Genomic DNA, 12,192 nt, shown 5'->3' on the forward strand with positions numbered 1-12,192 from the left:
TCATAGAACCTCCTAAGTACCATGTTGTAGTGAAACTTTTCCAAGAACTGAATGAGTCCAGTTGACTACAACAAAGCACTTAAGAGGTTTTTTTTTTAATTTTTTTTCCAAGTATGACTGTTGGCAGAGGTCACACACACTGTTTTTACGATATTTTTTTCTCTCACACCTTTGAGGACGGTCCTCATGACTTTGGAGTCATCTGTTTAAACGGGAAGAAGAAAAGAATCGTGTCAAAACTGAGCAATGTACAATTCCATAAAATGAGTACGAGGCTCCATGGTTTGATACAACAAACGTGAGCAAACTTGTGCAGGTTTTTTCCAAAAGGTTCTTTCATTTTATGTTAATTAATTTAATTTATTTAAAAAACAAAACAAAACAAAACACCGGTAGATTTCGTGTTTCTGAGCTCGGAGCATTTGACCTTCACCAGCAGACGGAGCCGCTCCACAACCCCGCTGAAGCCGTTGTGCGTTACCATGGCAACCCGCCGTCGCCGTGGCTGCGCAGTCAACTTCGCGGGCCAGGTAAGAAAGGTCCCGAGAGAGAGAGAGAGAGAGAGAGAGAGAGAGAGTTATTCTTTCTTAAAGTTGTGTAATCACTAGTTTAAACGTGAATATAGCGACCGACGGGTTTCCACGTGTGTGTGTGTGTTGGTCAATCAGGTTAACAAACTACGTCTGGTGAAGTTAACTCGCTGAACTAGTTAGTTACGGGTGACTGCGTTGTTCAGCTAGTTTTAAACGTGACATTGAAAGACATTAAAATGTGGACTGAAGGCGAGTAAATGAGCTTGATTTGACCAACTGTGTCAACGGAGCAGTTAATGGAAATGAAATAAACTGTAGTCAGTAGTTCATGGTGCTCATGTCCTTGCTAACAACCCTGGACGCCACTTCAATGTCTGCATGATTAGATGTTGTTCTTTAGGTCTGGTTCGTTGTTGTGGGTGAAAGCTAATTGTATAAAAAAGTGCTGGCAAAGACTTGTGAACAGTTTATATGTAATTTGGTGCTGAGTAGGTAAATAGACTTGATAAATACACTGTGCACTGATGAATTAAAGCTGTCACGTTGAGTCACGCGATGATAGATGCGTTTTATGTTCTACGGTGTCCTGGAGGGGCCAAAGAGAGAAGCATAAGAAGGGAAAGAAAAGCAAATGTTGGCCACAAAATATGACTTGTTCCCTCAGTTTAGCTGTTTTGTGGCTAAACGGTTTATGTGGCTTCCACAAATGAATCAAATTATGGAAACAAGTGATTTTATGAACATTTGGCTTCAGAATAACCACACGGAGGAGCAATTTAGCTCTTTATCTCGTGGCTACAAATTATTTAGTTGAGGGAACAATTTGTATCTGGTGGCTGCAGATTTCTTTTTCTTTTTATGCCAACAAAATATGCTTCCCTTCTGTGGCCACTCTGAGGATCTGTAAGATACCGATGAATACGTCATAGTCCATATTTTGATTTAGATATTTTATTTGAGAACATTAAAGAGAACAAGTGATATATCAAGTGAATATCTATGTTTTAAACACAGCAGAGGGTATGTACATCACAGCTACAGGAATATGGACCCAAGTGAATATAGTACACGTGTTTGTAATATGTAGTCAGAAGTATTTACATTACAAAGCACAATTGTGTGTGATTTCACAGATAATTGTCTTTTATTCCTTCCAGAAATCCCTGTAAAAGTCCTGATGTGGACCGGGAGGATCTAGTCTGTGCTCCTCCCACCTGCTGATGCTCTTCCTGGAAAGACTGGCAGCATGTTTGCCGCTTCTCCAGAGAAAAGATCTCATGGTGGAACCTCTCGGACAAATGGAAGAGACCATTTTGATCCAAAGGTTAAGAAAAAAGCCCGCTCACCTATCGCCACTTCTGGGTATCATGCGACTTTACCGCCTCTATGGCCAGAGCCACGTTCTCCCTCTGCCGCCGTGGTGGCCAGGCGCCTTTTCAGTCCCGCCGCCATCCTTCATAGTGGTGCTTCTGACAGCCCTTCATCAGTGGGACCGTTACCACCTCTCACAGTCCAGGCTGGGCCAAGACAGACCTCAGCAGAAGGACCTGCAAGACTCACGGCCTCAACACCGAGCCGTGACATGCCTGTCGGGAGGTACATGTAATAATCACTAATCAATACGCTGGTCATTGATTCTGATGATATATTTTTGATAATAATGACATTGAAGGTTATTGCGTGATAACAGGGGAGGGAGGATTTTCCTCTGCGTTCCATTCAAGCGTCTGCGCATCAATTATAAACTCTGGCTCTGAACACGTGGTAGCTCCCAGTAGGTCCGTCACTTCCTGAACCAAACCTGAGCCGCCTGTCCAAACATTGGGCTGAAGAAGGAGAGTGTTGATGGTCCCAAACCCACCGGGTCGCGTATCAACGCTGTGTTACAGAACATGACAACATGAGAGATGCTTGACTTGCACCAGAGACCAAAAATCAGAGAAAAAATGGAGACCTGACCTGGTCTTGACTTTGACTTGAGACCGGAAACATTGAGTTGACTTGGACTTGAGGCTGGAGTCCCGTCAGCAGTGACTCGGGACTTGGGGACTTGTTTGATACCCTGTAGCGTGCTCATGCTGCTCTGTTGTTCTGCTGCTCTCAACTCGTGCTCTCCTGTCAGTTTGACGGATGAAGAACTGGCGACTGGTGGGATGAAAACGGTGAAGACGATGAATCCGGTTCCTCCCACAGTCACAGAGGTGGTTCAGGCACTCGTGAAGAGACGAGACCTGGGAGACTTGAGGCTCTACTACCTGAGAGAAGTGGAGGGGGACTCTTATAGGTAAATGTTGATAAGGACTACGCAGATTAAGCTTGTGGTATAAATACACAGTTGTCCTCTCCTCTAACAGACCCTATGACCTGCGAGTGGTCCATGCGAGTGAAGCTGGATCAGAGTACTACATCTTCTCTCCTAACACTGTACTGCATGTGACCGAGAGGGGCTACGGTGGACTAGTGAGTCTGGCGGAGTGGTACAGGGAGTCTGTGCTGTGGAAATCTTTGCAGGAAATTCCATTTTTTAAGGACTTCAGGATGCGGAAAGCTTTCACTTGGTAAGTAGCTTTTTGTCCCGCTAATGACTCACGTGTTCTTCCATGCTTGACCCCTTGTGGTTTGTTTTTGTGCCAGGTGGCATAGAAACGTGCGCAAGATTATTTTTAAGCGCAAGTGCGAGCACCTGCAGAGCACGCTGCTCCTGACTGTACCTCAGTTCAGAGATTCTCTTCTTCTCTTGTCCAGGTACGTCACATCAACGTTTCAGTCTTGAGTCACCGTTTTTCTACTGTACACGAAGAGGAGTAGCTTCAGGTGCTGCTAGTCTTCACAGATTAAATGTCCAAACGTTCTCGCTCTAAAGTTGCAGGGGATGTTCGTAAAGAGTAGTAGCACAACAACAGCAGTATCAGTGTTCCTTTGCTCTTTCTGGAGGCGAATACTCGCAGGCTCCAATTCTTGTGGTGTAAATAAACACAATCAAGACAACATCCGAACTTGTGCGAATGACACAGATGAAAGGAAGTTATCAAGTAACCAAACTGCTGTGAATGAAGAAATGTGAAAATTCCCTTTTACTTCAGGTGGACTGCATGATGCTAGTTAGCTTAGCACAATCCCTAACGCAGCACAGAGGAGGGAGGGATCTCTATCTTCTCATCTGGCTCTGAGGTTGATGGACAATAACAATAGCATTTCCCCCCAAAAAAGATGGAATGGAGTGTTATGCAATGCCCGGATCGCTCAGTAATCACATGACTCTTTTCCAGAATAATTGAAGAACTGAAAGAGACACACTGGCTGCCACAGGATGAGTCAACAACGTACACGTTACCAGAATTCAAGAATCTTCTGATGAGCAAAAATCAAGAGTGTCTGCAGGTTTTGAGGAAGTTATCACATTGTCACACTTTCATCCTGAACAAGGTACTATTTTTGCACGATATAAATGAAAATTACGTCAAGCCGACGCCAAGTTTAAAGAATGTCTTTATCTGTGATTGAGAAGTTGAGAGAATTACATTTCACGAGTCAGAAAGCAGGCGGTCCTCTTCTGCCCTCCCTGGTCATGTGGTCAGTTTTCTGGGTGGCATAAGTGCGCAAATCTTTTCTGTCTAGAATTTTATCCTGATTATGAACCTTGATGATCCAGGTGAGGGAGGACAGCCACAAGGCCCACCAGGAGCTGCAGCTGCACCTTGAATGTGCTGGAAAGCTACCTGAGCGCCATGAACCCATCCACCTCCACCTGGCGCACCAGCAGCGGCTGAAGATGGAGTTCTCCAGGGCTGAAAACATCCTGCTGAAACTGGGCAACTTTGCTGCTCTCATCCATCAGATGGTTGTGCAGAGTCTCGTCACGATCACCCGGCGAGACGTGACGAGCTTCCTCAACAACGTTCTGAAGGTGACCAGGGTTTAACTTCAGACATGTATCACCCACCACCACAACGTAAACATTAGGTATAAAACGTGCAATAGCACTGTAATTTATACAGAACCCTGAAGTGGCCATGGAGAGAAAAATACATTTGTGCATTTTGTGGCCACAACATGAACTTGTTCCCTCAGTTTAATTTAGTTAACATATGACATAACTTGTTTTAGCAATTTAGTTATTTTGGATTTCCTCAGGCTGATGAGTGGGAACAAATTAGCTTCTTATTTAGAGGCCACGAAGGATTCAAATTGTGTGAACAAGTTAAAGATTATGGCAACAAAGGAATAGAATGATCGTCTTATGTCATGGCCTAGAAGAACGGCATTGAGGGACCAACTTATATCTTGTGGCCACAAAGTCTATATATTACTGAAGTTGTTACGTAAACGTTGTAAACATGTGACCCAAGAGCGCTGAGGTGAGCTATGGAACCAGAACGAGATACACGAGGCTCCCCATTAATGGAGGTTATTAAACTGACAAAGCAGAAATAAGAGCACAATCAAGGTAACGCTGTGTCCGCATTTGTCAGAGGGCGACGTCTGCGGAGGGCGGGCTCTTCCAGACGGAGCTGTGTGTGAGTGGCAGTGGTCAGCTGACTCTAGACCCCCCTCTACGTGTGTTCCAAGAGACCCTGAGTGAAGCTCTCCTGACTGTTGGAGACTCTCTCATGCAGGTGATTTATACGTGTCTATGAATACAGATAGAAACATTTCACCATTTAAATCCATTTATTATTTGTGAATTTTTGGACGTGCTAAAAAGAATCCTTCAGTTTGTGAATCCCAATCCAACAACGACATGAAAACTGACAACAGGAAAAGACATCAAATCAGCTGTCAGACAACCACAAATGCAATTAGGGCTTACAGAACGTGCGGCACACTGAGAAACCTGACGTTCAACATGCATCAACTATCTAGACAAAAAACTAACCTGTTAAAATTGTGGAAGTATGTTTATCACATCCCCCCACATTGCCAGTATTTTGAGTTGATCGCAGTTTTACTGGCAGATGTGTGACTCGTGTGGACTATTCCTGGAGGTCAGCGAGCGTCTGGCCAGCTGGTGGTCGGCCCAGGACTCAACGTCTGACACCTGTCCGACTCCTGCAGGTACGACCCTTCACGTTTAGGATTCTGTTGCTCTGTCAAAAGTTAGTGGTGGGACTCTGGCAACTAACTAGATTGATATTGTGAAAAAAAAAACGCAGTGGAAGAAGTCTGAAGTTCCTTTACTGAAGTGGAAATAGAAAAAATGCGGATTGAATAATTCTCTGGTAAAAGTAAAAGTACCCATTCAAAATTCCACATAAGTAAAAGTCAGCAAGTATCTTAGTACTGGGTTTACTGAAGTACCAGATGGTATCAAAGTGTTGTGTTACAGTTGCTGCTCTGTGAGTGAAGGATTCAAATGTGAAAGTTTATCATCTTCATCAGAGTATAAAGTCCACTGAAATATGAAAACTCAAGTAAAGGTGGTTCAGCAGTGTACTTGAGTGAAAATACTTCAGCACCACATCATTTACCACCACTGGGACCAAAGTCAGTATGTCAGCACGCACATGTGCTTTTCTTTTTGTTTTGTGTGATGACTACCAGGAGGAAACCAAGAGAGTAGCGGGTGGAGTGGTCACCGAGAGTTTAGCTGCTGTCGGCGGGTCAGAGATCAACAAGCTCGCCGGCTGCTGCTGACACCCACAGGGACGACGTTCCAGGGCCAGCGAGTGCACGGCTGCTACTACCCTCTGTCCAGAGGACAGCTTCTGTGGCATCTCCACGTCCACGATGTCTCAAAACAAGCGGAGCAGCAGCAGAATGTGCTCATGCAGGCAAGACTTTGAGCAACAATCACGACAGCATCAATGCACATTTTTTTGTTCACATTTATAGTTCGTGTCTCTGGTTTTTGGACAGGAAGCCCAGTCAGAGCTCCAGCAGCTGTGTGAGAGGTACACATGGCTGCTGGACATCCACCAGTTCCTTGTCCAGTGGAGTCTTGCCTCTTCAGATGGTATGAAGGGTCAGCCGGCGTTGGTGTACCAGGAGCACATTGAGAAGATGCGCTGCTGGATTGAAACCGTCCACACGATTCCCCCGTCGATCTTGGCCTCCAACCAGCTGATTATTATTCGCTGCTCCAACCTGAAGGAACATCTAGGTACGTCTGTGCCACAGGACAGCGATCAAACCTCCACAGCATCCACAGAAAACTCCTGTATGTTGAGTCGTTCTTGCATCGTGTTGCAGGGATGATGCATTTTTGGTCATGGGTTCCCTAACAGGCCTGTCAGAATCTATCTTTGAGGATTGAAATCTAATGAACACCACTGTGACGATGTTTGACCTCAACACCACCACGACGAAGCTTCACGCTCCTGTTTTCACCCTTGTCAAGTCAAGTCAAGCCAGTTTTATTTGTACGGCGCCAAACCCCAACAAAGGTTCTCTCCTGACTCTTTCCAAGTAGAGCAGGTCCAGCACCTCCCTCCTTCAATGAACCTCCACCCAACAATTCTCCATCAGCAGCACATCCTGCAACAGCAGCCACCAGAACCTTCCTTTACCAGCAGGAAGGTGGAGCAGATCCAGGATCAGTGGGGACGGAGAGAGAGAGCAGGAGAGCAGGACAGAGACAAAGACAGAGAATGGAGGAAGACAGAGAGACAGAAGGAAAGAGAGGGACAGAGATAAAGAGGGAGAGAAAGGAGGAGAGACTGATGGACAGAGACAAAGACAGAGAATGGAGGAGGACAGAGAGACGGAAGGAAAGAGAGGGACAGAGATAAAGAGGGAGAGAAAGGAGGAGAGACTGATGGACAGAGACAAAGACAGAGAATGGAGGAGGACAGAGAGACAGAAGGAAAGAGAGGGACAGAGATAAAGAGGGAGAGAAAGGAGGAGAGACTGATGGACAGACGGGGACGTGAGCAGGTGGAGCTACGGGTGCAGCTGGAGCCTCTTCAGGTTCAGATTCAGTGTCATTGTCATTGTAACTGGAACAACTAAAGGGTCAGGTGCTAAATTGGTCTGTAGCCTCCTCCAGCGGCACCCTGATGACCTTTAATGTCAAGCAACAACATAAAAAGCCTCAAAATATATCACCGTGATGTTTGATGATGTATTTTATGTCATAAAAGAAAACATTTAAAACTTTTTAAGCTTCTTGGAACCCCAGGCTGTATTTTAGTCATTTAACCAAAAACCCCATCAACTCTGAGACGCGGGAACTGGATGCTGTGTTTTGCTAACCTAGACCAGGGGGGCTGGACTCATCTCTGCACCACTCTATAACTTTAAACTAAGCAACATTCATTTTTTTACTGGTTTAGTAAGATTCTCTTCATCCTTGCTGATTCCTCTCCAGGGCGACAGCTGAGACTCATGGAGGACAAAGTGCTGCAGCAGCTCGTCGAGCAGATGAAACTGCAGTCCGAGAGTCTCGTGTCTGATTTGGAAAGAACTGCTGCTGATCTCAAGACTGAACCCCGAAACTTAGACGACTTCTCAAAATACACTCTCAGGGTAAAGATGCTCTTTAAACTCCTGCATGAAAGGTACATTTGCGTAATATATCATGTAAATACGCGAAAGTCTGTAAATTACAAGTTGTACAGAACGTGATATATTTGATCTCATCAAATCCAAGTTTGAGATTCTCCCCAGCGCTTCCCTCGGTCCCACACTCACGTGAATTATTTATCACAAGGACTCTGTGATGCCAGAGCAAATGTGCTGTGAATTCATATTTTATTATCCAAGAATAATCAGGTGCTACAGAGCATTTTCTATCAGTTTATTTAAGTAAAATGTACAGTTTATGTTCCTGAGTCCTCCTCAATATATTAGTCAACTTCAGACACCTCATTAGTGATGGGATTTTATCTTTACATTTAAGATAAGGTGTAAAATTGACTAAATTAGAAATCCTTTTTGGACAAACCCCCCCCCAAATGTGATTAAGCGCGTTTCTTTCATCACAGATAGAATGTGTCTTCTCTCTCAGGTGAAGGATTCTGTGAAATCGTTGGCTGGCATGCAGGAACGATTGGAGAACGCCTGCGCCCTCCAGGATGTTGTCTGCAGGAACTATCGAAAGATGACGGAAGAGGAGCTGACTCTGAAACACAAGGTTTGGGGACAATGAGGTCGATTCAGCCATCATTTCAAAACATTACATCGCTGTCGTCGCATCTTAGAAGCACCTACTTTGAGTTGTTTATTGAACAGGTACAGCACACAGTTCACCGTTATTGCACCAGAGATGGCAAAGAGCTAATTTGCATCCTGGGCAGGTTGACAGAGAAACACCTGACTTCAAGTACAACATCTCATACAACAGGCAACATAAATAAAGATCCGTAAATGGGAACACGTAAAACAGCACCATTAAAAAAAAATTTGTTAACAGTCGTTATAAAAACTAGATATGGATGCTAAAAGTGGGCTTGTGTATTCTGTATTTAGATGCTGGACTTGTGGAACTGCTTTTTAAGCCTTCTGAGGGAAGCAGAAAGCAGCGTGGGCCTCACTCTTCCTCCCATGTCGAATGCAGTGGACACCATGTTCTCATTTTTGGTGTGTGATCTTAAAAACCTGGTCTCTGATGCCACCGGGGGGCCGTTCCTTGATCCAACCAAGAATGCCGATGAAATGGTCTCCAGACTGAACTGCATGTGTCTACGTGGGCAGACTATCCAAGCAAAGCTGGAACAGTTCAGCAGGACCAGAGAAGCCCTACAAGGTAAGACAAGAAAATCTATAAATAAATCACAAACATTCATGAGTTTCTATCATTGTTGTAAATCTCGGGGTTCATTAGCCACAGTTACAAACTTTTAAGATGCATTATTTAACTTTATTAAATTATGAAAGACTTCCACCAGTGAAAGTTTGGGGATTCATTGTCTTGCTTCATGTCATTCAAATTTATGCACACACACACACACACACACACACACACACACACACACACACACACACACACACACACACACACACACAAAAACAGGACAAGGAAATCTGCCATCGTCTCCTGACACCGTCATGTTTGTCTTTTCCCATCAGAAAACCCGATGGGTTCCACTGTTCTGACAACAAACATTCAGCTAATCAAGGCGCGCAGGGAGCTGTGGGAGCTGGTAGCTCTTTACAGAACATGGATCCAAGAGTGGAGAACCACTGCGTTCACTGAGGTAACCTGTCAAATTAACGTGTCTCAGCTCATCAACAAAATAACAATCCATCTTTTACAAGCAGGAAATCAGTTGCGTCAGTTGTCTGCCAACTTTCAACACGTGCAGATTCCCAACGGCCCCAGTTTGCGGGGAGGACATGAAGATATTCAGCCACAGTTTTTATGCACTGCTTGTAACCTATTCTGATGGATGAAGTTGATTTTTTGGGGGGGGGGATCCATTTTTTTGTAGAGCAACTTGAGCAACCTTATTCATTTGATTTGAACAAATAATTAATCTGTGGTCTGGTTCTGGCTGTGGATTTTTGATTGTTTTAAAGCAGGGGTGTCAAACTGATCCAGTAGAGGGCCGTGTGGCTGCAGGTTTTCATTCCAACCCAGCAAAAGCAACACCTGATCCAACAAATGAGCTGTGAGGACACAGCCTGATTGATTTAAGTAGAATCAGGTGTTGCTTTTGCTTGGTTGGAATGAAAACCTGCAGCCACACGGCCCTTTACTGGACCGGTTTGACACCCCTGCTTTAAAGTGTTGGAAAAGTTTACAGAAATGACAACATTAAGAAGAAGAATCTTCCTCATCTTTGAAAAAGAAAACATTTTTACCCCTGAGGTCATTTTTGCCTTTTTTTAAAAAATGTTTTTTTTTAAGAATAAATGCACAAAACAAGTGAATGAAACCAGCCGTTTCCCTCACTGCTGCCTTCCCGGTATTCCAAAACTTTGTCCTCATCTCCTCTGATTCCAGCTGGTACCATAAAGGTTACAAACTATCCCACTGATTGTAATTCCTCAACACCTTTTTCGATATTTTAACCGATAAAATGATTTACTTCTGTTTTCCGCTGCCCGTTGGCTATTTCACTGGCTTCAGACCAGGTGATGGAAACACACCTCATGTGCGTCTCAACATTTCTGCAGCCAAGTTGAAATTAACTTGCCATCTGAATGGAAACGACCTTCAAGTCAACTTCTTGTGGTATTGATACATTTCCTCACGTGTCAGCTGAGTTTTAATTGTTTGATGTGTTCATGCTAGGTTGTGATATCGCAAGCTCAAGAGAAAATTGTGAAGTGGCAGCAGCAGGTTGAAAGTCTAACAGGCATCATACCTACCCATGATGCTGTACTGCAGGAGGCTTTAGAAACCCTGGGAAATCTAAGCCGTCAGCTCGCAATCATGGCAGAGCTGCAGAGCTCCGCACTCAAACACAGTCACTGGACCGCTGTTCTCCAAGGTCAGACATTGTCCCTGGATTAGAATGCAGTCACATGCTGGAATGCACAGCATATCTAACATGGTGAAAATATATTCCATGTGACAGGCGTCGGTCTACCGTGTGATCCAGAGAGGAACGTGACTGTTGGTGAACTGATGTCTCAAAAAATAGAGGTTCACCAGAAACTAATCAAGAAGGTGGGAGTTGTGGTACTTGTACATGTTATGTCAGTGGCTAAATAATTCTTGCAGGTCAAAACAGGTTCCACAAAGTATCCTCCCATATCCCTGTAATGCTTCAGTTCATGTTCCTTATACCCCCTTAGACATGCAGGGATGCTCGAGCAGAGAGTGCCATGGAGGAGACGTTCCTAAAGATTCAACAGGAATGGAGAGGAAGACTCTTCCAGATGGAAGAATTCAGATTTGCTGTTTGGCAGCATTGTGAGCCTGGATTAACAGAGACCTCCACAGATGGAGCTGTCTTTAACACCAGAGCTGCACGTCAAAACTCCCCCTGTGATACCAGAGTCATCATCAGCGGTGAGACGGAATAATAAGTTAGTCGTTCAGTTATGCAGATGTCGTCGTGCAGTGCTGCAGGGATGAGGTGTTTTTGTAGTCCAGCAGGAAGTGAGCATCACCATGGGCTCCCTCCACCAAAAGACAATTTAGGTTTTGCACGGGACATTTGGATTATTGTTAAGAATCAAATCTGTGGCAAACAAGAGTGTGAGACTGGCGTGTTTTGTTCAGCAAGATCATCTTCATGAATTAACTCCACTTTTATAACTGTTGAAGCCTAAATTCACTGGTCGGAAGCACAGCACTGATGCTGGGCCGGAACTACACCACGGCCGCGTGACTTCAGCGTCACCACGATTAACCACCACGCATGCTTCTGTGTTTGCCGACACTTAATGGAATAATGTACAAAACAGCGTTCTATACCTTCTTTCATTGCCAGGTCTGGAAACACATTTGGCTGATGTTGATAATGATTTGATGACTTTGTCAAACGCGCTGAGGTCTCTACACAGCTCTGAGCTCAGGTGGCAGACAGAAGACTGGATGCACTCATTTCAAGAGCTTGGTGAATATTTTCATTCTTCACATCCAAGTGCAGAAGCACATTCAAATACTGTGGAGGATAAACTCGAACATCCTGACTGTAGCTGTCTCTTTCAATACATACAGAGAGGTTGCTTGGTTTGTTTGTAAGATACCAGCAAACATGGGCGTTCCTGACCAGGATGTTCCGTGAATCATCCCTCGGTGTTCAGAGAGGGGATCTGGTACGTCCTC

The 12,192-nt window shown here is 44.6% G+C and overlaps 1 protein-coding gene across 9 annotated transcripts in view; it reads left to right on the plus strand.

The window, feature by feature from the left end:
* Positions 1–475: 475 nt before the first annotated feature.
* The window catches only part of dnhd1 (dynein heavy chain domain 1), a 29,039-nt gene continuing 17,322 nt past the window's right edge, over positions 476–12,192 (plus strand). For all 9 annotated transcript variants that reach the window (XM_086212252.1, XM_086212255.1, XM_086212253.1 and 6 more), the window contains exons 1-20: positions 476–530; positions 1,691–2,129; positions 2,656–2,817; positions 2,888–3,091; positions 3,168–3,278; positions 3,803–3,959; positions 4,186–4,440; positions 5,006–5,149; positions 5,489–5,588; positions 6,075–6,304; positions 6,390–6,633; positions 7,840–7,997; positions 8,479–8,604; positions 8,940–9,216; positions 9,540–9,667; positions 10,708–10,906; positions 10,994–11,085; positions 11,214–11,430; positions 11,855–11,980; positions 12,085–12,182. In XM_086212252.1, the coding sequence (XP_086068378.1) occupies positions 1,780–2,129; positions 2,656–2,817; positions 2,888–3,091; positions 3,168–3,278; positions 3,803–3,959; positions 4,186–4,440; positions 5,006–5,149; positions 5,489–5,588; positions 6,075–6,304; positions 6,390–6,633; positions 7,840–7,997; positions 8,479–8,604; positions 8,940–9,216; positions 9,540–9,667; positions 10,708–10,906; positions 10,994–11,085; positions 11,214–11,430; positions 11,855–11,980; positions 12,085–12,182 (3,378 nt within the window). In that variant the 5' untranslated portion in view covers positions 476–530; positions 1,691–1,779. The remainder of the gene's footprint in view (positions 531–1,690; positions 2,130–2,655; positions 2,818–2,887; positions 3,092–3,167; positions 3,279–3,802; positions 3,960–4,185; positions 4,441–5,005; positions 5,150–5,488; positions 5,589–6,074; positions 6,305–6,389; positions 6,634–7,839; positions 7,998–8,478; positions 8,605–8,939; positions 9,217–9,539; positions 9,668–10,707; positions 10,907–10,993; positions 11,086–11,213; positions 11,431–11,854; positions 11,981–12,084; positions 12,183–12,192) is intronic.

This window comes from Aulostomus chinensis, chromosome 8 (genome assembly GCF_037954235.1).
Source record: "Aulostomus chinensis isolate RoL2024-O1b breed Wild chromosome 8, RoL_Achi_v1.0, whole genome shotgun sequence".
Lineage (NCBI taxonomy): Eukaryota > Metazoa > Chordata > Actinopteri > Syngnathiformes > Aulostomidae > Aulostomus > Aulostomus chinensis.